The sequence below is a fragment of the Balaenoptera musculus genome, chromosome 5 (assembly GCF_009873245.2).
Source record: "Balaenoptera musculus isolate JJ_BM4_2016_0621 chromosome 5, mBalMus1.pri.v3, whole genome shotgun sequence".
In the NCBI taxonomy this organism is placed as follows: Eukaryota; Metazoa; Chordata; class Mammalia; order Artiodactyla; family Balaenopteridae; genus Balaenoptera; species Balaenoptera musculus.
In genome coordinates, this window is record NC_045789.1 from 33,358,352 (window position 1) to 33,385,227 (window position 26,876).

The window sequence follows — 26,876 nt, forward strand, 5'->3', positions numbered from 1 at the left end:
TACCTCACAGCGATGTTGTGAGGGTCAAATGGAATGTATGTGAAAGATCTGTAAATGGTAAAGCACTATATTCTTGTTTGTTAGTCCTTTTTCCTTTCTTGGAAGACCTACAGTCAGATGTTTTGTGTTACTGATCACTTATTTTCCTTATTGATTGACTAGCATTATTAAGAAGTAGTCCTATTTCATGTATTCTGTCAACAAAACAAATCAATGAAAACTTCTAGCTTTTATATACTGGTTGCCCCCTTTTAAAAATAACTTTTTATTTTGGGATGATTTTAGACTTACAGGAAATTTGCAAAGGTGGTATAGGGAGTTCCCTTTATCCAGCTTCCCCTTAACATCTTATATAACCATGGCACATTTACTAGGAAATTACCATTAATACAATATTAACTATAGCACAGACTTTATTCAGATTTCGCCAGTTTTTCTACTAATGTATTTTTTTTGTCTCAGGGACCTGTTCTTGGGTACCTCATTGCATTTAGGCCCCTTTTAATTTTATTATGTTCCAGTTTTTATTATGAAATATTTTAATATGTAGAAAATTTGAATGAATAGTATAATGAACACCCATGTATTCTGTATCTAGATTCAGTAATTGTTAACATTCTGCCACTTTTTAACTTATATGTATGCTGTATAAATAAAATTTTTTTCTCAACCATGAAAAAAAAAAAAAATCCTGTGTAATCTGAATTTCCCTGAGCCTCACTCGCCTGTGAGAGCAGAAGCGTTCACATCAACGACCACAGGATGGGTTTTCCTGGCTCTTACCGCTGCTCCTCATGTAAGACCTTGGCCCCCTGCAAAGCGTCAGCCGTCACTTCTGGGGGGTCCCAAGGGAGGGGCCTTATGTGTGTTCATGATCAAGACGGTTGCCGCAGCATCACCTCTGCTGAGCCCCTTTGGCTGGTGCTGCGTCCCCTCTGTCCCTGCCGTGTCCCCGCCCCTCCTGAGAGTGCTCGGGGACGGGGATGGCGCTCGGGTGCCGGAACAGCGCTGCCCCCTCAAGTGTTCTAGGGGCCAGAGCTGCGCTGGCTTCAGACAGGTGGGAGAAGGCCTCTCTCCTCTGCCTCACTCTTGGTCAACAAAGCATCTCTGCGCACAGAGATCCTCGTGAAAAGAGCTCCTTCATTTTCTACCTACAGGATCTGTTCCTTCTGCAGTAGGGCTCAGGTACAAGTCCCCAAAGCTGGGCTAAGCATTAGAACAGATTGGGCCTCTTTCCCATACTTCCCCCCCTCCCCCCAGCCCTGCCCCAATCTTTCCTTTTTGTTTTTAGAACCTTTGACTCCCATGCAACTGAACTTATGCAAATAGATGCCGCCACATCAGACATGCAGGGTGTGTCTGGATCTTAGGGAGAGGGATTTAGGCTCAAGTGTGTGTGTTGTATGCCCATGAGTGCGGGGAGGGGAGACTGGGACCCCCTTACCTGGCCACCTAGCTAAGGTTTGGGTTGAATGAGGCATGGTTTGATTTATTTTTTGAGAAGAGAAGGTTAAGTGGCAAGTTTGTCATTTTATACCATGAACATTATTAAGACCTTAAGTGTAAACTGCTCTGAAGAGAATTAAATCTCTTTTCCTCCTTGACTCAGGCACTTGCAGTGGGTCAGTCATTAATGCAAACATAGGTTTTCCTCTTTTGGATCAACAGGAGCTGCGGAGACGGCTTAATGTTTACTGGCCTGAAGACATGCCCTGGAAGTTGTACTTTTATCTTTTTCACTGAATCCTTAATCATAGCTTGTTTTCCTCTGTACTGCCTCTCTCTCAAAGCTAAATACAGAAACAAAAACATTCTGGTTTATTGAAGATTGTGGTTGTTCGCCTAAGGGCTTGGGGTCTCTGGAGTTGGCTCCTGCACAAACGTGGGACACTTGGCTCTGGCCGTGAGGCCTCCATGCCATTTGTTCCATCTTTGTTTAAATAAACAGTACGGTCTATCTCCCTGTTAGGAAAGGAAGCCATTTAAACACACTTTATTCTACCCACGCAGCCCGCTGGTGTGCTCCAAGTGTGTCAGAAACGATTGCCCAGATTTTCTTCTCTCCAGGTTCATAATGATCCTGAGATGCTTTGCTCACCACCCAAAAGTGTTTTGTGTGAAACCGGGCCCATTGCTCCCCGGTGAGTCCTTGGCCACTGTAATGTTGTGATTTATAAAGAGAAATATATATTTGGTCTTCGTCCTTTTTCTTTTGAGTCCCACCCGCCTGATATCCAGGGAGGGGAGAGGGTTGAATTAAGCGCTAATGGCCAGTGATTCAGTCAACCATGACTATATAATGAAACCTCCATAAAGCCCCGCAACGGTCGGGTTTGGAGAACCTCTGGGTTGGTGAACGCTGGGAGAGAGGCAGCCTGGAGAGAGAATGGAAGCTCCCCGCCCTTTCCCCACCCTTGCCCCGTGCATCTCTGCATCTGGCTGTTCCTGAGTTATAGCCTTAGGTAATAAACCAGCAACCTGGTAAGTAAAGTGTCTCTGAGTTCCGTGAGCCGCTCTAGCAAATTAATGGAACCCAAGGAGGGGGGTCGTTGGCACCTCTGATGTATTGCCGGTTACTCGGAAGCACAGGTGACAGCCTGGACTTGTGAGTGGCGTCTGAAGTGTGTGTGTGTGTTGGGGGTGTCGGGGGAAGCCTTGTAGGACCGAACCCTTAACCTGTGGGGTGCGCTGCCATCTCCGGCTAGACAGCGTCAGGCCTGAGCAGAACTGAAGGACACCTTCATGTCTGGACCACTGATTGCTTAGTGGGGTGGGGACATCCTCCCCCTGCCTTACACACACCCACCCTTTGGAACTGGGGATGGAGCACCTGTAGCACAATATGTTCTCGTGATCACCCGCGAGAATACGAGAGGAGGTTTGCACCATGACGGGTCCTTTGCCTTTTTGTGCAACTGCTGTCATTCAGTACCCACTCTGAGCCAGAGTTTCCGGGATCATGAGACAAAACTCTTGAAGGAGGTGCTTGCTCTGATAGCACATTATGTTGAGAAGGCTGACACCGAAATGATTGTGATTCTAGTAATAGTGCCTTAGTAGAAGGCTGTGAGCATAGTGGAGGGAGAGGGTAGTTCCATCTTGGAGTAGGAAGCCCAGAAGCCTTCCTGGAGAAGAGGACACTGAAGCCAGACTTTGCAGGATGACAAAGCATTTGTCAGGCAGGGGGAGGGGAAAGCACATTGCAGGGGACGGTTAGGGTGGGTGCAAAGGCCCGGAGGCACAGAGGGATAGCGGATCCGTTAAGAGATGGGGAAGTTTGTGGAGGTTAAACTGTGAAGGCCCTTAAATCCGCGTCAGAAGAAAGAAGCCCTTGACAAGTTTTAAGCACGGGAGTGAGCCCTGGGGGCTGGTAGGATGGCTGGGGTGAGAGTGGGGAGACGATGAGCCACCCCGGCTGGGACTGGTCCCGATCGTGGCTTAGGCGGTGGTGGACTGGGAACGGACCTGCAGACACTGAACGCTGGCCCTTTTTGGCTTTCCAGGTATCTGATCCCTTGCAATCACATGATGCTGAGTCAGAGGTGGGCTGTGAAGGAGAGAGACTGTTACTCTGTTTCTGCGGCCAAGCTGCTCGCCCTGACCCCCGTCTGCTGCTCCAGCGGGATCACCCTGACGCTTGGGAACCAAGAGAGGGATTATATTCTCTGGTCAAAGTGCACGCATGATAGTCCAGGTAGGAGTGTTACCGACCTGGGTCCTTGATTCTTTAATCAATAGAAATTGAAGAGAGGCCAGGTGAGAAACTCAGGCAAGGCCTTATTGGGACTCGTGTTACAGCCCGAGGGAGGGAGAACAAGACACGGCTTCCTTTGCTTGCTTCCCAAGGTGGGGCGAGCTGGTCCCTTAAGTGGGGTGAGGGGGGGCTGCGAATTGGTGGGTCAGGCCAGGGATCCTGCGCAGGGCCCTGCTTTTGCCCCTGACACCTCAGAAGTGGCAGTTGGGTTTTGGTCTTTTTGCATCTTGTTGTTCATAGTTTGCCCCAACTGTGAATGCACGCAGTTATTTTTAGTCCCTTTTAGTTTCTTTGTATTCTGTTGCTGGAGGAGCCGAAGACATGTTTGTCCAGGTCCAGGCACTGCAGCGAAGGGTCCCAGGTCCCAGCCTGTCAGGGAAGGACCTCTCGAGTGATCATCTTTAAACAAAAGGATGCCAAATTCCATCTCTCCTTGGACGTGTCTGTCTCTAGGTAGACAGGGAGTGATGCAGTGAGTCCCATTTCTTTTATCACTGGCTACCTGGGGGTCCTTTTCTGCTTTGTAAAGAGTTCTGGACATTTGGTAATCAGCGTTCCTTGACGTGCCCAGCTCTTACTTACTCAGTGTTCCCAGACCTTTATTTTAACTAGGCTTCCTAGCGCCATCCTCAGAGCCCAGTGTGAATAGCGTACCCACGTGTCTTTTTAAACAAAATGGGGCTGAGGGTGTGGAGGTGGCTCTAGCTAAGACAGAATGAGCCCTTATTTTTATTTCCAAAGGGACCCACTTGTGGATGCTTTTGCCTGCCAATGATATATCATTTGAAAATGTGAAATGTCTGATATGGCAAGAGTATATGATTCATTTGATTGACATCATGAGGGGTTTTTCATAAATACTTATTGTCCCAGAAGTCACAGTACCCTGTGGCGTTTGCCAGCCACAGCTGATCTTGTACAAGGAAGGTTTAGATGGCCCCCCGTGTCAACCGTGGCCCTCCCTCTGGTGGGCAACCAAGGGGCGTTTGTGTGTCTTTGGTGGTCAGAAGGCTGCTTCAGCTCAGGAGAGTCTGCCTATCCTGTGACCGCTAGGAAATGGTCCCGGCCTCACGCTGACTTCCGCGTTTCCATCTATATTCTGCTCTCCCCCCAACAGTGTCCTTCTGTCCGCCCAGCTGTAGTCCTCTTCGATAAAAAGTATTCTGTCTAAGAGCTGGGCTACTTGACTAGGAAGCTATCAGCATATTTGGTATAAATGTAATTTTTAGAAATTAAGGTTGTCTTACTGATTCTTAGTTTTTAAATAAAGATACAGTGTATCGTGGAAATTAATACTTTATGTGGCAGTGTAACAAGCTGTACTTTCAGTATATTTTCCTGTTAGGTAAACTAGTATGCATATCTTACATTTTCCTACCCAACTGTCATTTTTAAACACGTATTTAAAAATTGATGTCTTTTTTGTTTACTAAAAAAGTTGTTTTAAGAATGAGTCTGTGGCTGACCTTTCTGCAGAATTCAAATTTCAGGTTAAACGTATGATGGTTGAGTGCCTGCAACTCGCCACGTTCTTTCCCTGTGTTATCACATTTAATCCTCTGAAGACAGTATTCCCATTTTATAGATGAAGAAATAGACTCAGAGTGAGGGATTGACTTATTTAAGGTTACACAGTCGGTAGGTCCTCTGATTCCAAACTCCATTTCTTTCCGCTCTCCTCTCTCTGAGGTTGCCTTATGGTGGCTAAGTGCCCTGATGGATAGGTGGTTACACAGGTAGGTAGGTGGGTAGATAGATAATGTGGTTTTTGTGCAGTAGTTAAGAGCTAGGATTCTGAATCTCGGCTCTGCTCCTTCCTTGGGCAAACTACTTGATCTTTCTAAGATTTTTTCCTCATCTGCTTTCCTCAAAGGGTTGTTCCAAGGATAAGTGATGTAGGACATACAAAGCTGTTAGAAAACTACCTAGTATGTAGTAAGTGCTAAATAAATAGTATCAGTAGTCAAAGTGGATAAGAGGTAAACTTTTAACAGTAGAGCTGTAAAAAATGGATTATGTCCACCCTAACGACGTGAAAATGTGTATTCTTAAAGATTCACTTGTGGCCCAGTCAGGTAGAGATTTAGACAATGAATAGGGTTGAAAGGTGTGGCATCGAACGAAAAAAGGAGAGAGGTTGATGTAAGACAGCTTTTGCTTGACTTCTGGCTCTGCCACTGACTCGTTGGGTGATCATTGTCTCTGAGCCTAAATTTCTTCATCTGTAAATGGAGAAAATAGTATCTCCACGTAGGGTTGTTGTGAGGATTAAATTAGATAGCACTGAGAAAGCACCTGCCATGTAGTAGATGTTTAAGAAATGGTAGAGTTTGTATTTTCCCTTGTCTGAGTTCTTTTTTTTTTTCCTAAAGGAAAATGTAAATTTAAATGCAGATGTTTCCATACCTATTTCAGTTACACGGTTGAGAGCTTTTAACATCAAAGGTAGTCAGGGTATCATTCTTAGGTTAAAAGGGCTATTTTGGGAGTGAATATGACTTTATCTTAAGTCACTATTTGGTACATATAATTCCCAGTAATTCCCAGGAAGGCAGAATGAATTAAGAGGCTTTTCGAAAAACCCAGGGTTTTCTAGAGAAAATCTGTTTCCCAAATTCATAGATTATATAGGCTTTCCACTTTAGAGTCAAAGTAAAAATCTTTTTAATTGCCTACTCAGTGGCAGGTACCATATTGGATATATTACCTAACTTAATCCTCCTGTCACCGACCAGGGTTCTTGGCCTTACCCAATCAACAGAAGTTGACTAAAGGCCAGACAAGAAATTCAGGCGAGGCTTTATTGGGTCCCCTGCTGGAGCAGTGGGGGAGTGAGAGCAAACAACAGGTTCCCTTGCTTGCTCGATCCCTGAGTGGGGGCTGAGCTGGTTCCTTCTATGGGGTGAGGGTAGGGGTGTGTCCAGGGGTCAGGCGGGAGGGCTGGCTTAGGCGTTTCGCCCACCCGTTAGGTGGTGTTGTGTGCAGGGGGCACGCGCACTACCCTGCTTTTGCTCCCGACACCCTGTTTTTGCTTCCGGCTCTTCAAAAGTGGCAGTTGGGTTTTTTGGTCTCTTTGAATCTCTTGGGTCCAGAATTTGCCCCAACTGCGCATGCACGCAGTTAGTTTTAGTCCCATACAGTCTCTTTGTATTTTGTTGCTTGAGGAGACGTGTGTCCAGGTGCAAGCATTGCAGCACTGCAGCAAAGGGCCCCAGGTCCCAGCCTGTCTCACTCCCAGCAACTTGAGAGGTTGCCTTCATTATCTCACGTTTCTCTAAAGACTGATACCAAGTAACAGACTTCTGTTGGTGATGGCCAGTATCTGACCAGCCAGATTGGTTTTGTATCTTCTATGAGGATAGAGTTTCTATTCTTATTTTTCCTTATTAAAATCTAACCTTTTTTTGTTGTTTGGAAATCATTTAATCAGAAATTTTTAGAACCAAAGTAGCTGGTGGGACAAAGCCTTGGCAGCCCGATGAGTTGCATTCCCATCCATTGCCTGTGTCCCCCCGCCCGGTTCTGACTTGTGTGTCTCCCGGGGCAGGGCCCTCAGAGCAGCCGCCCCCAGAGGCGTTCTCGCCGTCGGCCTGCATCGTGGAGTACGGCAGAGCCTTGGACATCAGCTACCTGCAGTACCTCTGGGAGGCCCACACCAACATCCTCCGCTGCATAAGGGATTGCCACGTGTGGTCCGCCCTATACGATGGAGACTCCCCCGACCCCGAGGCGCTTTGCCCGGCTCTGCCGGGCCCGCCCGAGGAGAGGGCTCCCAGAGCCACCTACCCTGTGCTCAGGCTCCCGCAGCAGGTCCCGGGGACGACGGGGCCCCAGGTGGCTCCCGGAAAGGAGAAGAGCCACACGGAGCTGGAGTGGGACGACAGCTACGACGCCGGGATCTCCTCGGGGGTGGGCGGGGGCTGCCCTGGGCCATATGAGGATGCAGAGAACTCGGGCCCCCCGGCCCCCGTGGATCCTCCCAGACACATCCAGGAGATGAAGAAGAACGCCATCCTGCTCTTCAAAGGGGCCTACATCGAAGAGTCCGACTTCCAGGACGACGTGATGGTGTACAGGTTGTGTGCTGAGAAGGATGCTGAGGACAGCAGCGGTTCACGGGAGGACGCCGCGAGGCCCCCAACCCAAGCCCAGACCCAGGTCCAGGGTCCCCCCGTGAGCAACGGCCCCCTGCCCGGCCCTCAGCCAGAGACAGATTCAGAGGAGGAACATGGTAGGGACGATTCGGACGTGTTTCACGGTGTGTCCAAGGAACCAGGAGGAGAGAACGAGCCTGAAGTCGCCCTAGAATCAAGCCCCGAGTTAGCGGCCCCCGCCCCCGAGGCAGAGCACGGCGCACGCCTGACAGTGACTAACCCCGAGGGTGAAGATTTCATTGCCCAGTATGACCAAATCATTAAAGAACTGGATTCCAGCACCGAGGGCTTGATGGAGCAGAATTTCTCCTCACCTGATCCCTTGCTTCTTACAAAGGAGCCGGAAGAGGAGGAAGATGAGAGCAAAGGAGAAGAGGAGGAGGGGAAGAAGGAAGCAGAAGGGGAGGAGGATGACTTTGACCCTTTCGTGGCTGAGGCTCCTGCCGCAGAGACCCAGCCGTCCCCGTTCGGAGCGAGAGATGAGGCTGCCTTTGCCCGTCACCGTCCCGCGAGGACTCAGAGCACCCCGTTCACAGGTGACGCTCTTAGATTGCTCTGTGGTTTCTGCTTTTGAAAGCGCTTGTACATGTTGCACCAGGAGCGTGAGGTAGGTGCAGGTAAGGAGCGTTATCAGTTTACCTACCGGAGGGGTGGAATATTTTTGTAAGGAGCAGGGAGGGGTGGTTTTATTTTTATCTTATTCTGTCGTTTTTTTTTTTTTTTTCCCCCGGCAAATTAGAGGTTGAATTTTGCCATTGAGTAACTTCCCTTGATATGCCTTTGATAAAGTAGTAGGACTGACTAAACCACACAAGAAATCCAGTCTCATTATTTAATGGCCTCATTTCCTCTAGCCTAATTTATTTTTCTCCTTAGCATTTGTTTTTATGTATATTTAAAAAAAAGAAATTACAGTTTCCCCCACTGGCATGTGTGCTTCCTGAGGGCACAGGTGTTGGCTTGTTCTCTGCTGTATCCCTGGTGCTGAACAGTGGAGAGGGCGCATAGCAGGTACTCAGAATACCCCTTGAATCAATGTGGCTGTGTACGCACAGCAGTGGCCAGTGGGTTAGTCGTGCCTTTGCCTGGGCCTGGGAGCTCATTTCAGTTAATCACAAAATCTGCATCCAAAAATAAGTAGAGTAGGCCCACATAAACTCATCACTGTGCTAACGAGTGGCTGCGTTCCAGTGATCAACCCCTAACAGCAGGTAGAAATCACGGATGAGGCAAAGGGGTAGGATGGGGTATCAGGTAAGTGGATTGAGGTTAGGAATTATGATAGAATTATTATCATTAAATTATTACCCAAGTAAAATTGTTACTGAACTCAGGTTTGGCTGCTCGCTGCTTCAAAGCCAATACTTGTCGGTAGGAAAAGAAAGGTTGCTTTATTCAGGAGGCCGGCAACCTGAGAAGAAGGTGGACTCGTGTCCAAAAGCCCATTCCCCACTGCCGATCAGGGGGCAAGAGCTTTTAAAGGGGAGCTTCAGGGGTGTATAGGCGGAGGGAGGGGGCTCCCTGCAGAAACAGCACAGTCCGCGCTGACAGTCTTCTTGAAAGTCGTCACGCAGTGGTCTGATCAGCGTCGTCATCTCGATTGTTTTAAGTACAGTTAGTCTTCAGTTCCAGGGTCGGTTTGTTCCCATTTCTCTGAGGCCCGTTCTTGGAATTGCGGCAGCTCATGTCAGGGAGACAGTCAGGTCATCATGTAGTTACCTTCTTCCACCTGGTGGGGATTTCAGTATCTACAAAACAGCTCAAAGGATATAGCTCAGAATATTATCTACAGCCCTTGAGGAGGAACTAAAGGGCCTTGACTTTGTTTCATGGCTAGACTGTTATTATTTTGTCTTGCTTGACTATTTTCCTTTGCTTTTTTAGTTTCTCATTTCTCTGATTAAATTTATTCTTTGGCTAAAGTTTTTCTACAGGCAAGAGGCAGGTGGAGGACATGGAGGGGGTGGGGAAGGGGGTCTGTCCTGGGAAGGCCCCACAGGGTCCTGCTCTGTTACAAAATCTGAATCTGCACATCGTGGTACAGAGGGACCTGGCACAGAGGAGGGGTCCTCAGGCTCAGGGATAGCTGGGGTGGGACCCCTGAATGGTGTTCAGTTGGAGGAGAGGGTCCTAAGGAGCCAACAGCGGGACGGACTGGCCTTTCAGTCACGCCTGTGGGGACTCCTGGCTCTGGCGCTTCCAGCCGTGTGGCCTTGGTGCCCTAACTCTGGGAGGAGCAAATGTGATCCTGGGCTGGGGTGGTGGGCCGTGTCATTACTGTTATCACAGGCAGCCTCCGGCAGCCTCAGCTGAGGCTTGTCCTTCCCCGGCCAGCAGGGGGCAGCTCGGTGGGCGGAGATCATGCTCCCACCTCCTTGGATCACCCAAAATACACGAAGTCACAGCATCTTCGGGTCCAGCCAGGTAGGCTTAACGTGATCTCAAGGAGCTCTTCCGCCCTCCTCCAACTTTTAGTCCTATGTTTACGGATGCCTGAAAATGTATTTAAACAGGGAGAAAGCTTTTAATTCCACAATTAAAAGGCTTGAGGTTCTAGCGGAGATAACATTTCAGTGTGAATGGGTTTTCATTAAAATTCAGTCAGTCAATCATAAGTAAAAAGGATTAGATAATCTGGCTCTTCCCAGTTGATAAGGGGAGAGGGAGGGGAGGGTCGGGGGAGAGCTTGGTGGGAGGAAGAGGGCAGAGTAGCCTAGCTCAGTCCCAACTCTGCCCTAGGGCTGCCCCATGTACTCTCCCCCAGCAGGAATCCTAGCTTTGCAGTGTTCTCCAAGACATCAGGACTACCCACTGCTAATGAAGATTGTTCTTTAGAATGCCAGCCTATTCTTACAAAGGAGCTTCATCCCTGGGCAATATGTAAATTGAGGAAAAAAAGTATAGCTTAGGGCAAAAAAAAAGAAAAAAAAAAAGCTAATACACCACCTATAAAATAACATCAATATTTTGAATATGATACACCTGAATACCGCCAAAACATAACCTGAGATTTGGATACATACAGGTAATTTTAACTAAAATGCTGCCTGTTTCCTCCTTTGAAACTTGTACACAGCTTCTCTTTCCACGTTTGTGAACTTTGTAGTGTCCAAACTTCTGAGTTTGTTCTGCAGCATTTGGCTTAATTTCCCTCTCTCCATGGAATCCTGATTTCCGCTGAAATGAATTTGCTTCTCAGCAAAATCAAAGCATTCCATTTCATTTATCTAATTAATTTTATTTATTCATGAAGTCAGCAATCTTTTATTGATCCCCTAATAGTTGGCAGGTTCTGTGCTATGTACTAAGGACACAAAAATGAAGGGATTTGTAGACTTTCAGAGGAGACATCAACAAAGAACTATACTCTCTTACTGAGAAATGTGTTATTAGTCATTGTATCCAAATCCTATGGGAGCCCAGTGTGGGGAGTGGGAAAGGCTTCACAGAGGAGGGGCACAGTGAACAGAAGCTTCTGGGTAAAAGGAGCTGAGAATGACAGTCCAGGCAGAGGAAACAACCGGCAAAGAAAAGGAGCCGGACAGCGCATGGGGGTGACAAGGCATGGGTCTTGGGGGGCAGAGAGGAAGCCACAAAATTGGTTGATGCCGGCTCAGGAGGGCCTCCGGGCCATGCTGAGGAATGGGGGCCTTGTGCTCCTGGCACTGAAGATGCCCTGGAATTATCAGAGTTGGCGAGTGATGTGACCAGATCCGTGTTTGGAAAGGCCAGCCTTGGAGAGTGGGGAGAGAGCACTGGAGTGAGGAGAGGTTGGTGCCGGGAAGATCAAAGTAAGAGACTTGTCATCGTATCAGGATTTGGAATGCACCAGTAATAAGTTTTCTAGGAACATTTTCACAGCTGTGCTCACATGGACGTGCTGAGATGTGTACACAAAGATGTTCCCTGCAGTGTTGTTTATAATAGAAAAAGACTAGAAATAACCTATATGTCCACCAGTAGGGGACTGTTTTGCTAATGCAACACCCATGGCAACCAAGTATCTTGTGAATGAATGAGACAGTTCTGTGTGTGCTGATGTGGGACGGTCTCTGGGAGATATTGTGCAGTGGAAAAGCAAGGGACTGAACAGTGTGCAGACAGTGTTGTCATTTTATCATTTGTTTAAAAACAAATACCAGGAGACACACACACACACACACACACACACACACCCTGGGAGGCAAGATAGTGTGTTGGTTAAGAGTCCCGGCACTGGAAACAGATGGTCTGAATTAAAATTGTGACTCCATTTACTAACTGTGCACTTGGCATTCTGGTCATCTTTAAATGTGGATAAATAATAAGCACACTTTGTAGGGTTGCTGTGAATATTTAAGTTGATACTTTAAGAGTGCTTAGAACACTGCCTGGCACATAATAAGTGATTAATGTTTTGAATGATAATTCAGTTATTAGTACTTATTACATATGTGAAACATTTCTGGAAGAATACACTTGGATCTGTTAACATGGGTTGCCTCCAGGGAGGAGGCCTGTTCTTTATTTTATATTCCTATACTGCTTGAAGCAGAAACATTTTAAATCATTTTAGTCTTTATTAAAATAGAAAAACCGTTGCTGAAGTCCAGACAAGAAATGAGGGGCTCTGGCGTCAGGCAGTTCTGGCAGGGGAGGTGGCGGCGGTCCACGTTTGGGAGATGTTCCAGGGTGGACTCCGCAGAGCTGAGGTGCAGAGTGATGGCAGCTCCCCTTGGAGTCTGGGAGCCGGGGTGGGGGGCCACTGAGGCAGGGAAAAGAGGGCTTGAGGGGAGAGAAGGAAACGGCATAGTATTAGTTGTTCTGAAAATTCAGTATTTTATGGGTGCGGAATTTATCTGTCTTCCTGGAAGAAAAGGGGAAAAAATACACCCTCCACCCCCACCCCCCACCTGTGGCTTTCTGAATTGTAGCTGAGTTTTCTCGTTTTCAGCTGCTTGCCAGTTTCCCCTAGCAACTGCATTTTGCTAAGGAGGTTTTTTTTTTAAGTGCTAGAAAGCAACTAAGAATAAAGCAGGAACTTGAAAGTGTTTAATATATGTTCCTTACTGCACACGCCTAAGAAGCTGTAATTAATGTTGTTAGTGGATTATAATGACAATCTGCTGACCCTGACCTAATATTCTGTCGTTCAAGTGAGACAGTGATGACCCTGACTCTCGCAGGGCGCGGGGGGCAGGCTGGGTTTTTTCCTCCCTCTCAGTAGTGATGGACTGTAGACTCTCTCCCCTGCCGCTGCACCGTGCAGCTTTCGTGTTGGTAGGATGGCCAGGTGAGGCCAGCTCTAGCCTGGGCCTATGGCAGAGACGCTGAGGGCTCCACTAAGGAGACAGGTTTTATAGGAGACTCTTCCCACCCAAATATCACCTGATTCACCTGTCTCTGCTCCTCTGGAAGGAAATAGATGCTGAGCCCCAGGGACTGCGGGGAAAGCCCGGGTCTGGGATGGAGGAGTGAGGACACCGGCAACCTTCCCCTGTCTGCCTGGAAGACTGGAATTAAGAAGAGCTACCGGTGACATTTTCGGGGTTCTTGATGGAACCCCATCAAGTTGCTTTCAAAATGGGGTTCCAGTCCAGAGTTTCTGAATGTGTTTGGCAAACTCTCCCAGTTTTGTAAGCAAGGGCTCTCTATTCAAAGAATTCATTGACCTCCTGTGTCATGGCAAGTGACTCAGGAGCTCTGCCCCCCACCCCCAAGGATGGGGAAGTTGGGGCTTATCTCAACACACAAAGGAAAAGTGTCTCTTCTGAGTTCCGAGGCCCCTTAGAAGACATCCTCTGTGCTTGTGGCACCGGGAATATTGCCATTATCCTGTTACTTGCCGGTGTGGTTTGCTGTTCCCATTTCTCACAGACAGCTTCTGCTTTCTTACAAAGGGTTTACCCTCTTCCGCTACCAAGGCTTCTGAATGAAGCATCTTGTGATGAAGTATGTTTTTGTTAAACTCATATTAATGTTGGTGGAATCTTCATAAGGTATGTTTATTTATCAAGGGTTATATGCTTTTGTCATAAATATGCCATCGTTTAGTGACATCATCAATAGCTCCACTGGGGGAAATAGAAATTTCTCATTGATTTTGTTTAATGGACCACTTTTATGGTGAAAATGGAAAACATCTTCAAGTAGTTTTATTAATGCCAGATTTATTGTCTGGATTTTCCCTGTCTTCAGTGAACTCAAACAGAAAGCATATTATTTTTCTAGTGACCCAGATTAGTCACAGTTTCTTTTTGCCTATTGTTTTTTTACAAACTGTTTTTATAGTGATAGGGATTTTCTTGTTTAAGGAACCTAGGACACACCAAACTCCAGCTCCCCAAACTGAGTCCCTTCCCTCTCCCTCACCCCCACCTCCCCCTGAAAATTAAAGCATGGCTCTAAAATTACAGCCAAGCTCACCTTTACCTCTCATCTTCTTTTCTTTTGGTTCTTCCATATTGTGACACTGACAAGACAGAGTGTTTCTCAGGTGCTTTTGGGGGATAGACAGTCCCCCGTTCACAGTGCTGCTGTTTGGTAAACATAGTTGTATGTGTTTGCTATTCTTTAACGACACGAAGATTTTTTTGTTACTATTTGATGGCATCTAATGTTTGCATGACGCCCTACAGCACGCAGCGTCACGGGATGATGAACGCCATGTTTTTGAGCACTGGCAGCCCCAGGAGATACAGAAATAGTATGAAAAGTATATTTTGATTTTAAAAATTAAATTATTGGTCATCTGGTTTTTTTAAAGGTCTATGATAATTTTCAAAGTATTAAAACTGCTCTGGGAGTCAAAATACTAGCTACCACGCCCGTGTTTCTGCTTTCTTTTTGTCGGGGTGGTGTGTTTTGTGGTTTGGTTTTGAGGCAGGAGGCGACCTGCCTGCGTCGGCTGCACTTGTCTGAATTTGTTTCGCACCCGGTGGCCCTGGGGTGGCTCCGGCGGCTCCTCGGTTTTCGGGAGAGGTGGCCCGTGCCCCCAGCCGGCCCTGAAGCCTCGTGTCCTTCCACAGGCCCGTTCATCAGTGTGGTCCTGTCCAAGCTGGAGAACATGCTGGAGAACTCGCTGCACGTGAATTTGCTGCTCATCGGCATCGTCACGCAGCTGGCCAGCTACCCGCAGCCCCTCTTGCGCTCCTTCCTGCTCAACACCAACATGGTCTTCCAGCCCAGCGTGCGCTCCCTCTACCAGGTACCGCCCCGCCCCGCCCCGTTCTCATTCATTTGCTCTCCTGCCCCTTCTGTTACCTGTTACGCTGGTTGTGTTGATTTTTCTAGACAAACTGCAAAGCTTTAGAGGCTTCGTTTGGTTTGATGTTTCGAGAGGGCCCTCCCCAGAAGACCCAGGCAGTTAAAGCCCTGTCGTTCCTGCGGCGGGGCCTCTGCCTGACAGATGTCCTGATAACGCAGGGTGCAACTCTGTGCTGAAGCGTTCGCGTCATTAGTGCTGGTTTTGACAGGTCCTCGCGTCTGTGAAGAACAAGATTGAGCAGTTCGCCTCTGCGGAGACAGACTTCCCGGGCCTCCTCATCCAAGCCCAGCAGTACCTGCTCTTCCGCGTGGACCTGTCCGACCCGAGCCCTGAGGCACCCACCAAAGGTCAGCCGCTCCTCCCTTGCCCCAGCTTCCCAACCTGGAGTCACAGGTGCTGCCTCAGCTCCTGGACCCTGAAAGCATCTAAATAGATTTCCTTTGTTAAGCAGCAGGGAGGAGCCTCCTCTGAGCGGCCTTAAACCCAAAGGAAAGTCTGCCCTGCCCGCACCCGGCCCGGTCCCAGTTTGGAGGGTCTAGCGGGGCATTTGTTTTCCTAACCGAGAGTAGTGTAGGGCAGGAGTGAGGTGGGGACAGCCGCTAGAATAAATAACTTAGCACGTGTGGGCCAGAAGGAAGCATTATGTGCACACCCTGAGCCAGTTTTTGGCTGGTCCTACCCTAAGGAGGGCATCCGTTCTCTTTATTATGTTTTCAGATACTCTCGGTCCCCAAATGAATGTGCTTTAGGGCTCTGGAAGGTAAAAACCATTCCCTTGGAGCAAGAGAAGTAAAGTTTATGCACACCTTAGCCCTCCTGAGAGCGCCTTCCATCAGCTCAGGAGGCCTGGCCAAGTGGGCGGGGAGGGTGGGGGTGGCCGCAGACCGGAGCCTGAGGGCCCTGCCGGCGGCCAGGCCTGGGGAGAGGGCTGCCTGGCCTCGAGTGGGCTCTGCTGGCGCAGGTTTGACGCCAGCTGTCTCCTGAGCTGTGGCCTCAGCCTTGGTGAGAGGGCAGGCCGGGGAACGGCCCACATTGCGCTGGCTTTCGCTCATCTCCCCTGGACAAGCCAGGCTTCTTTGTGGCAGGTGAACAGTGGAGAAAGCAGGGCTCTTGGTCCGGGGCTAAAGCATGTGATTGGGAACACGATTTGGAGTGAGAGGCAGAAATGTAACTCAGGGCAGTGTTAAACCTTTGAGGGAAGCTGAAAAAACCCCAGCCCTGTGAAGGCATGACCTTGCCTCTGTGTAGCTGTTTGATCTCGGTCACTTGGCCTCACTGGGCCTCGTGCTCCTCGACTTTTTTTTTAAATTTTAATTTAATTTTAATTTATTTATTTTTGGCTGCATTGGGTCTTCACTGCTGTGCACGGACTTCCTCTAGTTGCATCGAGTGGGGGCTACCCTTCATTGCAGTGCGCGGGCGTCTCATTCGGCGGCTTCTCTCGTCGCAGAGCACGGGCTCTAGGCGCGCGGGCTTCAGTAGCTGTGGCGCGTGGGCTTAGTTGCTCCGCGGCATGTGGGATCTTCCCGGACCAGGGCTCGAACCCGTGTCCCCTGCATTGGCAGGCGGATTCTTAACCACTGCACCACCAGGCAAATCCCTCCTCGACTCTTAAGTGAAGGGTTTGTCTTCCATCTCTCGAGTCCTTTCTGGCTGTAGGACTCGGGGTGTGAAGGGCATTAGGACACCGCAAGGCACACTTTGAAAGAAAGGGGGGCCCCTGTGCCAGTGGTGAAATGAGGGGCAGCTTCTAGCCTTGGCCCTGAATGAGAGCAGGCGGGCCATCTCTGGAAGGGAGGAGCGCCCACGCCTGTGGGAAGGTGGCCTGCGGGCCCCACGTGGCCTCTCCTAGCCCCGTGGACAGTCGGCCTGTTGGCTTGTCCCTCCTGAGCAGGGGCACGCTGCGTGACTCACCCTGCGGGAGACGCATAACAGACCACCGCAAAAGCTCAGGGGCTCAAGACAAAGCCATCACATGTGCTCGTGAGTCTGTGTGGTTGCCCGGGTGATCTGCTGGTCCGGGCGGGCGTGGCTGATGCATGCAGGACTCCCTCGGGGGCTGCCGTCAGCGGGCGGCTGGGCATCTGGGACGGCCCGGCCCACAGGGGTGGCTGCTGGCCGTGGTGATGGGGGTCCGTGCTTCTCGTCATCCAGCAGGTTAGCCCTGGCTTGGCAGCTTCATGGCTGCAGGTTTGCAAGAGTGAGAGAAGGAGCACACGCAGTCTCTTGAGGCACCAGCTCGGGACGCCACCGGGTCGATTCTGCTGTATTCTGTTGGCCAAGCCACTGGGTCAGCCCAGGTGCAGGAGTGGAGCAGACCCCCGCCTCTTGATGGGAAGAGTTGCAAGGGATTATGGCACTTCTTGCAGTCTTCCAGACAGAAGGTGACTTGAGTCTCCCCACACTGCACTCTGGGCTTGGTCTTCACTTGTATCTTGCAGTTTGTCAAGTGCTTTCCCAGACAGTTTTACTTTTCAAACAGCACTGTGCAATGGGCAAGAAAGGTACTGTTAGCTTCATTTGCATAGAAGGAAGCTGAAGTTAGAGGCCCGGGTGGTCAGCCAGGATCACTAAGCTCGGGTGCCTACACACCCTGACCAGCCTCCTTGACTTACACTTGACTTACACGGGTGAGCGTGCCTTGTGCTCTGTCCTGGCCTCAGACTGATGGTGGCGGCTGCCAGATACGTGCCCAGGGGGATCTTGTTCCCACTGCGTAAGGTTGTCAATTAGGCAGCTGTGGTGGATGATTTCCAAGGTCTGTGACCCTCAGGGGACATTGACTAGTAGGAAGCTACTCTCGGGATAGAAGGCTTCTGCTTGATGGAATTTTTCAGATTAACCTCCTAACTTCGTTGAGGTTAGCAAAGTGACACCCTCCCCTCAACTTCAAAAATCTCTCAACTCACAGAATGACGAAGGTCTCCGTCCCCTTGTACAAAGCTGAAGCCTCGCGTGTGATGTGATTGCCTATAAATGAGATGAATCTAGGAGCCCTATTCTCACCGGGACGCAGAGCCATGAGTGATTAGAATCCTGTAAGAGGCCACATACTGGGGTGTCCATGTCCGTGTGCTGTGCACCTTGTCTGATGCCGCTGACAGGGAGGTGAGGGGTAACGGATTTCTCTCCTAACTTCTCAAGTCTTCCCAGTAGTATCTTGAAAACCCTGTGTTGTGGCTTTTCAGACCCAGGGCAACATTTCAGGAAACCACTCCCGGTTCTGACGTTTACTTATACTTCCCTCCTCCCTGCCTCCCCTCCGGGTGCTGCACCCGTGCCCTGGGCCCTTTTACGAGGGGTGCCCGCAGCCCGAGCTGCTCCATCACGCAGGCCCTGGTGAAACCAGCCTCCTAATGCTTCCAACAGAAGTAGAAGTCCGGGTGGACTTCCTGTGCCCCTGTCACATTGCCACCCTTGAGACTATTGGTCTCTGAGGCTCAGCTACTTGCCAGTCTTTTCATTTTCCCCTCAAGCCACAGAGGTGGTATTTTCTAGTATTTACCTGTATTCAGAGTCCTTTCACTGATCTCTGGTTCTAGAAGGGGGCCAGGTAGGTATTATCCCCATCTTGTGGAAAAGGAAACTGAGACGTTATGTGATTAGCTGGTTGCCAGGTAGGGACCATAACTCGGGTCTCCTTGTCTTTGAGTTGAGTCTGACTCACGGAAGGGCCAGTCCCACGCTGACGGGACAGAACCACCACCAGGACTTCCCTGCTGGCCCTCCGTCCCCTCCCTGGGCACCCGCCTGCCTTCATTAGCGAAGACAGTGTTGATTCTTAGATTCAAGCTGGGTAAATGAGCCTAAGCGATGACACTTTTTAAATTCATGGATCGAGCTGGATAAATGATCCACAAAAGCCCTTTTGGGGGAAAAGAGGAGTGAATTTGAAAGAGAAAGACGGAGATGAGGAAATGAACCAGCTCCAGGAAGATCAGGTATAGGGAGGACCTGACGTTGGTCGGTCCCTTCCCTCGTTCATTCAGTAAATGTTTATTAGCTTCCTCTGTGGATGAGGAAGCGTGTTAGGGGCCATGAAGGACACATCGCTTAGGGGCTCAGCTCTCAGAAACCTGAAAGCCTGGTAGAGGAGAAAGAACATAAACAGCAACACAAGTCTGAAGGGCACTGCAAGCCCCAGTTGGTAAATAAAATGAGTGGGAGGCTAGAGCAGGGGATCACTTCCAGGGCAGGAAACGGGAGTGGTCTGTAAAGTCAGTGACGGCTGAATTGACGGTGGTGTGATGACTGACGCTTACCAAGAGGTCCTTGTGTACATTACACCTATTGACTCAATCCTTACAGCCGTGAGATTTTGACAGATGAGGACATTAAAATACAGAGAGGTAAAGCAACTCGCCTGATGTCGCTCAGCCAGTAAGTGGCAGAGTCTAAGCCTGGTGAGGTTTAGGTGTGCAGACACGGGCAAGGGAATGCCAGGTGGGGGAACCAGCACGAGCAGTGTGGCTCTGGGGCTGGTGCCCGGAGTGTCCCATCCCCCGCGGCATCAGCCCAGCTTCCTGGGTGAGCCTCGCCGGGCCCTTTGGAGAGCCGGGTGCCGCAGTGCTGGAGGGCTGGGGTGGAGGTACTCAGGCCTGGTCCCCCAAGGCTGGCAGTGTCCTCAGGGAGGTCAACACTTTCGTCCTCACTCTGTTGTCAAGACATATTGTGAGTTTCTGCTGAAAGGTAGCAGCAGATTCTCAACAACTTCTCCAGTTCTTTATGGCATGAACTGTGATAAGCTTTAATCTAAAAGGATATTTAAAGCAGTAAAGCGGAAGTTTTTTTTTTTTTTTTTTAACACTAAAGACGATAGTAGTGAGATGTGGAAAGCACTATAAATGTCAAGAATTTTTAGTACCACAGTTAAGCGACACTCTGAGAAGAGTGTTGAAAAATGGGACTGAATTCTAAAAAGCAGCCAGAATAATGAAGAGCTTGAATATAATGATTTATAAGGAGTAACGAGTCGGTTTGAGTGGGGGGCAGAAGAATGCATAAATAATTCCTGTCAATGTGAAGGCCGGAGAGCTTCAGGAATTAAATAGTTGGGAAAGTTGAGCCATTTTAATTGGTAAAACTGATTTGATATGAAAATGCAAATCACTTGGGTATGTTGAAGTTTGGTTCATATCATCTTAGACCTACATTTTTGAAACTGAAATCGAAACTCCTGGAAACCTTCCTTGAAGGGAAGGTCCGAGCCACTTGCTGCCACGAGCTGCCCACGGCGGTGGGAAGTTCCCAGTCTGGTCTTATCAGCACCCAGCTTCCTCTCCGTTATTTCCAGCCTTTAAAAGCCTTCTTCCATTCTATTCTCCACAAAGGCTGGAAGTCCTGGCCAGAAGGGGCTGGGGGTCAGCAGGGAGCCCAGGAGGCCGGAGCCCGGGCTGCGGACAGCAGGGCGTGGTGTGTGTCACCCAGGCGGCCTCCTGCAGCTCTGCCGGGTGGTCAGGGCTCAGCTGGCAAAGGACGGACGGTCACCCCGACCCTGGGAGGCCGGGAGAGCAGGTGGGGCCCCTGGACGCCCCTAAATAACCATCGCAGTGACCTGTGTCCTCACTTGGTTGATGCGGTCGCAGGACGTGCCTTTTTCCTTCTCCCCCCTCGCCACGCCCTGGGCGGGGAGGGTTCTTGATAAACCTATATTCTTGCCACAGTTTCTACATGAAGGTCCTCCTACAGGATTTGGGATCAAACTCTCATGTCACATGCCCAGTGCTGGAGCTGATCTGGGCAGATCCGTGTGTCTCAGAGTGGAGTGAGGGGTGGGGGGGACTGGGGGCCACGTCTTGAGACTCCAGTCAGAGCGGGAGCTGAGCCCGCACGAGACACTCCACTGCACACCCCGCAGCACACACACTTCATTTAAGGGGTGGGCGGGGCACGAGACACTCCACTCCACACCCCGCAGCACACACACTTCATTTAAGGGGTGGGCGGGAAGGGCTCTGGAGGATCACCATGGCCGTCTTCCTTCTAGTTTCAGATCCCGTTCAGGACGCCTCCAGGACAGGGAGCGGCAGGAGTTTCCTGGATGGCCCCCCACGAGTGCTTCAGCCCTTCCTGACGAACAGAGCCAAGGCGGCCGGGGCGCCCCCCAGCCTGCCCCCACCCGTGCGGGACGCCATGCTGGCGGCCGCCCTCTTCCCCGAGTTCCTGAAGGAGCTGGCTGCCTTGGCCCAGGAACACTCCATTCTCTGCTGCAAGATCCTGGGCGACGCGGATGACAGCCGCCGTTAGCTTTTTCTTTTCACATAGAGGTTCTTGTTTTTTTAAGGTTTTAGTGTCTTGACTGAACGTTAAATGCAAAGCTGCTTACAGACACCTCTACTTTGAGACTTCCTGACGATACTTGATACGTGGGGAGGGGGGTTTTCTGTGCACCTCGTCTCCCCAGCCGGATCTTCCCACCTTGTACCCCCTAGAATCTAAGTCTTGGCTCAGTTTTTCCTCCTCAGAGTTCTTGGTCCTTATTCTCCCATCCGTCGGAGTCACTCAGCTTGCAGCTTAGATCACACCCAGCGAACACCGGAGGTCAGTGATTTCTGGAGGTGCCCACCTCAGAAGGCCGGCCCTTCAGCAGCACGCAAGAACGCACACCTGCCCCTGTGGCCTCCTGCGTCGTGGCTTCCGTCTTCTAAAGAGAAGAATAAAGATGGAGCCCTTCTTGCCTCCGTCACACAAGCACACAGCATCCGTCCCTTTGCATTTTACTTCCAAGACTTGTTTTCCGCCCAACACGTGTTGCCTTAGAGTGCAGGCAAATCCACTGGTCTCAGCTCTCTGCCTGCGAAGTCAGATGTAGTTGGAGAGAATTTGGAATGCGGGGAAATGTTCTTGTTGCTCCAGGGCTTTCTCTGCTCAGTATATCACTACCTAAACACTGAAAATAGCCTTATTTTAGTAAGATTTGCACAAAACGAACTACGCCTATGCAAAATGTTACTTTGGCTTTTAGGACTTTGATCAGTGTGATGAACAAAGCGTGGTATATGCTTATGTAAGAAGACAACCATCATTATTTTTTTAAGTGTTTTATGAAAAACAAACTGATTCATCTGTGAAACTGTCTATCTCATAGTGGGTTTTTTTGGAGGGGTATGGTGTGGGGGAAAGGATAAAAGTAAACTAAATACAATCTGTACAAACCTTGGTAATTGTTTTAAAATCTGTTTGCTTTTTCTAATATGTTGCACTTCTTTGTAGAGAAACAGGAACTGTACAGCCACTTAGGGAACCAGGATGTAAAGGCAAACAGGTCGCGGGGAGCCCCGCCAAGCCAAGTGCCTGCTGGGGCCTCACTCCACACAGAAACGCTGCCTTCTGAGTAATGGGGTTCATTAGGAGGCCCCACCGTGATGTATTAGTGCCTCTCTGCTCTGCAGCCTGCTCTGCCAGGTGTAATTATACTTAGAGCCATGGTCTCCTACCACAGAGAGAGGGGCAAACGCACAAAATAATTGTGGGCTAAAAAAGAACGAGACAAAAAAAAAAAAAAAAAAAAAGAACGAGACAATAAAAGACTGATATTCATGGATATTAGATTCCACTCTCCTGTACTGTGGGCAGGTGAGAAGCACGTAAGCAGGATGGACCCCCCCCCCCCACCTCCGCCCCGTTTGGAAGGAAATTGGAGGCTCCGGGTCTCTCTGTTCTTTCTGCGGGCATCTTGCTGAGCCCCGGGGGCAGTCACAGGGCTGGTGGTGGTGCCTCAGGAGCACTGGTTTGGTTTTAATCAGGCCCTAGTACAGGAGGGGCGTGGAGGAGAGAAGCACATCTGAGACGCTGCAGAGCCGAGGCTGCCTTTTGTGTTTCAGGGATCTTGAAGCGAGTGAGCCAGTCCTGGAATGAAGCCTCAGGAGCTCTGGCCGGGGCTGGGTGGCTCTCAGGAGCCCAGCTTCGCGGTGCTTCCAAGTCTAGGCAAGGAGCCAAAGATAGTGATTCGTTGTACATTTCTGACTTCAAACTTGTCTTGAAAGATGGTTTGCCCGGCTGCGGTGCAGCAGCCAGAATGTACGAGGCCCAGCGGACTGGCCTGCTCTTGGCTTCCTGACATCCACTTGTATTTGCATAAGTGCCTCTACTGGAAAAGTCAGTGGCTCAGAGACCGAGAGAGAGGAGCAGAAGATGAGTTTCAGCTGTACTGTATTGTCCTCCAACTTTGTTTTGCACAAGTATTTATCTCCCAGTTTGGACTCACCAGGTATATAAGATGCTAAAGTCACGTCTGAGAGCCATATTCTTCAGCTTTCTGGTCTGATTTCCACGTCTCTCCATTATCTGGTGATGGTGTCGATTCTTCTCCTTGAGTCCGTGTTGCTCTATTATAGAAAACCACAGTCCCCTTTGTGGAAGGCATCATCTGGGAAAGAGTATTTTTTTAAGTAGGTACTTAAAAAAAAAGTAGATTTGCTTTAAAGGAGGACAGAGATGACCGGTGTGGGGTGAGAGGCAGGAAAATTAACTAACTAACTCCCATGGTGGGGTGCTGGTAGCAAACCCACATGACAACCCAATCTATTTGGAGGTGGGCACCGGTTCAGGTTTCTGAAACCACTGCAGCCCTCCACCAGAGTATTGAGTCCAGGGTTTCTCAAAATGAAGTCAGAAAATGGATCTGGAAATATATTCTAGGGAACTGGTGAACCCATGCAGTTGAGGGGAACAGCCAGGTGGGTTAGGTTAAGGATGGTTCAGGGGTGGTGTGGACATGCGAGAGGGAACACAGCAGAAACCAGAAGCTAAAATAGGAGAAGAATAAATCCTGGGGGGTTTGGAGGAATGAACACTGATCTAGGCAGATAGGAAGTTACTGAACAGCAGGGGGTGGCGATGGGAATTCCTTGATGGGAAAAATCTCGGTAATGAAGTAGAATATTCTAGTCATAAAGTAATAGGTGACACCCTTAGAAATCTCTTTTGCAATGAGTTTGGGGAAGGATTTTGAACGATACTTGGCATGCTTTAAAATGTGCCAGTGTGTGGATGCTTTTGCATGTGACAGGCCCCCAGGACTCAGTGGACACGGGCTTTGGTGCAGCCCCTGAGGTTGGCGTCGCTGTGTCGAGCCTGGTGGCCCCGGGCAGCAGAGGTGAGTCACCGGTTCCTGGCACATCACATCCTTCACCTTGATTCATAACTCAGAGTCTGACGTAAAGTTCTAGGTGGAGTGGATTTTGTGGTTCAAAATATAGGAGAGCACTGGGATACTTAAAATTGATTTTTGGAAGTGGCCAAATGTTTAAAAACGTTTGTTTTTAAAATTTTAAAGCGATTCCAGGTCGAGTTTAGCCTAAAATACAGTTTTATGGAGTAAATTACAGATTCCCAGACATGAAATGGGAATGCTGGAGTAACCAATCAGAGATGTGGTTGTATTAGTAGGTACTTCCTTTCCTTCCCCGGTATTGAGAGGAATTGTGAAATGGTCCCCATTTGACTTAGTAAAATACTTTGACGGGCTGGGGTTGGAATCGATGTCTCTGTCACGTGTAGGGAGGACGCATTCACTTCTTCCGCGGGTCCTCAGGGGTACCTTTTCCTCATCAAGTGGCTTTTACTTAGGTCTGATGCAGTTGTTGATTTTCAATCCATTAAGACACCCAGGGGTCCAGGGTGTTGTCAGGAGAGCATCCTCGTATGAGTAGAATCTAGAGACAGGATACGTGACTGTTCAGGTTACCTGTTCATTTTGGGCAGCCCATGGTACTCGGGGTTGAAAGTCGTTTTCGATGTCTCTGAATCAGCCTGGTTGCCAGGGTCAGTGTGGGTGGGTTTCCAGCTGTGTTCAGAGGTTTGGGGTTGTGGGTAGGCTGCCCGTTCTGAACGTGGGTCAGTGTGCCTGGGCTGCTCTCCTTGGGAAGTGCGGCCCCGGCGGGGGTGGGCTGTGTCACCGGTGTGATGGTGAATGTCTGCAGCGCACGCCCAGCTCTCACCCAGGGATGGGTCAATGTAATTGCTAACTACCAGCCGTGTATTTACTGAAGTGGCTGGCACGCTTGGCCATTTTTATGCAACACTTTATTGCGGGACAGCTATTACCGCATGTGCTACTTCGAGTCACTGGCTAGGCCGGGGTAATTTGTGGCTCACCTCGCGTCCCAGCCAGCCTTGCGGTATTAGCTCTTCCTGAACAGCAGCCCTCTGTAGCTGAGGCCACAATGCTTTAAGTCGTTAAGAAGATATTCTCGGCCCCTTCTCGCTTCAGCCATCAGACTGTAAATCACACAACACTCATTCTCCATCAGATAACAGCTTATGACAGAACACTGTCAAACCGGTTTATATTCCATTCTTAAATCACATCACGGAGGAAACATTTTAAGAAAATGGAGTTGACTTTTTTTTTCCTTTTTGAATGACCATCATAAACCTAACGCTTTAGAAAGAGCTCTCAAAAGACTAAGACTTGTTTTCGGGATAATTTTGCCTCAGTAAATCCTCTCTATGTTCAGGCGTTTATTAGGCCATTACTTGTTTTGGAGGACAGATCATCCTGGCAGCTCATTAACTGGATAAACAGGGGCTTCAGTGAAAGATTTTCGCTGAGGCTTTGTAGGGACCAGAGGGACAGGGGCAAAGTTCTTCGGCCTCTGCACTTGGAATCCTAAGACAGGGGCCGATTTTAGCTGGGAATGCCCCTCCCTGTCCAGTCATCATTGTGAATTTTGTTCCTGTCACCCACACAAGGAACAAGGCCGCCAGTAGGGTCTGCCCGCATGCGTTCCATACATATTTCAGGCATCTTTGGGGAACCTTAGATTTACTGTGTGCTTCCCGAACCTGACAAGGGTTATGGTAGCTCTTAGGCCAGATTATGCATTTCACGGAGCTGAGGCTGCACAAGTCTGTGCTTCTTAGGGCAGCAGCTGACTTTTTATTGGGACAAGTCTAGAAAAGGCCCACCTATAACGAGGTACCATTTTGCCCCGCAGATATTTTAAAAGAGATTATTTGGTGTTGACAATATTACTTAAATGATTTTTGCTGAGACGTCTAAGGGAGACAAGAGAGGATTTCAATCAGCACTTTCCATCTCACCATCGAGGGTCCGCTCTGTTCACAAATAATCCACAAATGCAATTTGTCTAAAATCTGCTGAAGAGGCATGGCAGCCATTTCCATGCTGCTTTTGGTGGTGGGTAAGTAACACGGCCTTTCATATAGATCTAGTGGTTTTTTTCAAATAGTCCTATGTGGAATCCTTGAAATGATGCGGCTAAATTCATTAGACATGAAAAATACAATATGGATTGTGGGTCCTGGCCGTAAGCTATATATTGAACTAACCAACCAACGCAAAGCTCTAGGAGAGTGTTTACTTGAAAACAATTCATAGCCTTCTTCCAGATTAGCCATAATTACCAAAAAGAAGCCATAATTACCAAAAGGAGAGAGCTCAGCTAAAAACATCCTTAACTTGGTATAAATAATGACGTTTTTTTCCCTGGGTTGTCTACATCTTAAAAGATGGGAACAGAAGTTCACCTTGACGCATAAGCCTGGACAGAGTCAAGAGGCTCCTTCCTAGACCCAGAGTTTAAAAGCCTAGTGGATGGCAGCACTCACCCCTCATACAGAGGGACTCCCACAAAAGGTTGTCCATTAATTTTGTTTTATAAACTTAATGAACTTTTGCTAAAAACTGATCCTGTGCCAGGTAGCATGCCGAGTGCTGAGGCCGCCATTCCTCCCCTCCCCCCAGAACCAGCCGACC

The 26,876-nt window shown here is 49.2% G+C and overlaps 2 protein-coding genes across 6 annotated transcripts in view; one reads left to right on the top strand and one right to left on the bottom strand.

The window, feature by feature from the left end:
- FAM160A1 (family with sequence similarity 160 member A1) overlaps positions 1-21,610 on the top strand; it is a 264,481-nt gene extending 242,871 nt beyond the window's left edge. For 4 of the 5 annotated variants that reach the window (XM_036852349.1, XM_036852352.1, XM_036852350.1 and 1 more), the window contains 5 exons: positions 3,504-3,694; positions 7,185-8,444; positions 14,916-15,094; positions 15,363-15,501; positions 21,141-21,610. In XM_036852349.1, coding sequence (XP_036708244.1) covers positions 3,504-3,694; positions 7,185-8,444; positions 14,916-15,094; positions 15,363-15,501; positions 21,141-21,400 — 2,029 coding nt within the window. In that variant the 3' untranslated portion in view covers positions 21,401-21,610. The remainder of the gene's footprint in view (positions 1-3,503; positions 3,695-7,184; positions 8,445-14,915; positions 15,095-15,362; positions 15,502-21,140) is intronic. The other variant, XM_036852351.1, reaches the window with a different exon arrangement.
- GATB (glutamyl-tRNA amidotransferase subunit B) overlaps positions 12,402-26,876 on the bottom strand; it is a 92,059-nt gene continuing 77,584 nt past the window's right edge. The window contains exon 14 of the transcript XR_005019933.1: positions 12,402-12,672. The gene's annotated coding sequence lies outside the window, so the exon portion shown is untranslated. The remainder of the gene's footprint in view (positions 12,673-26,876) is intronic.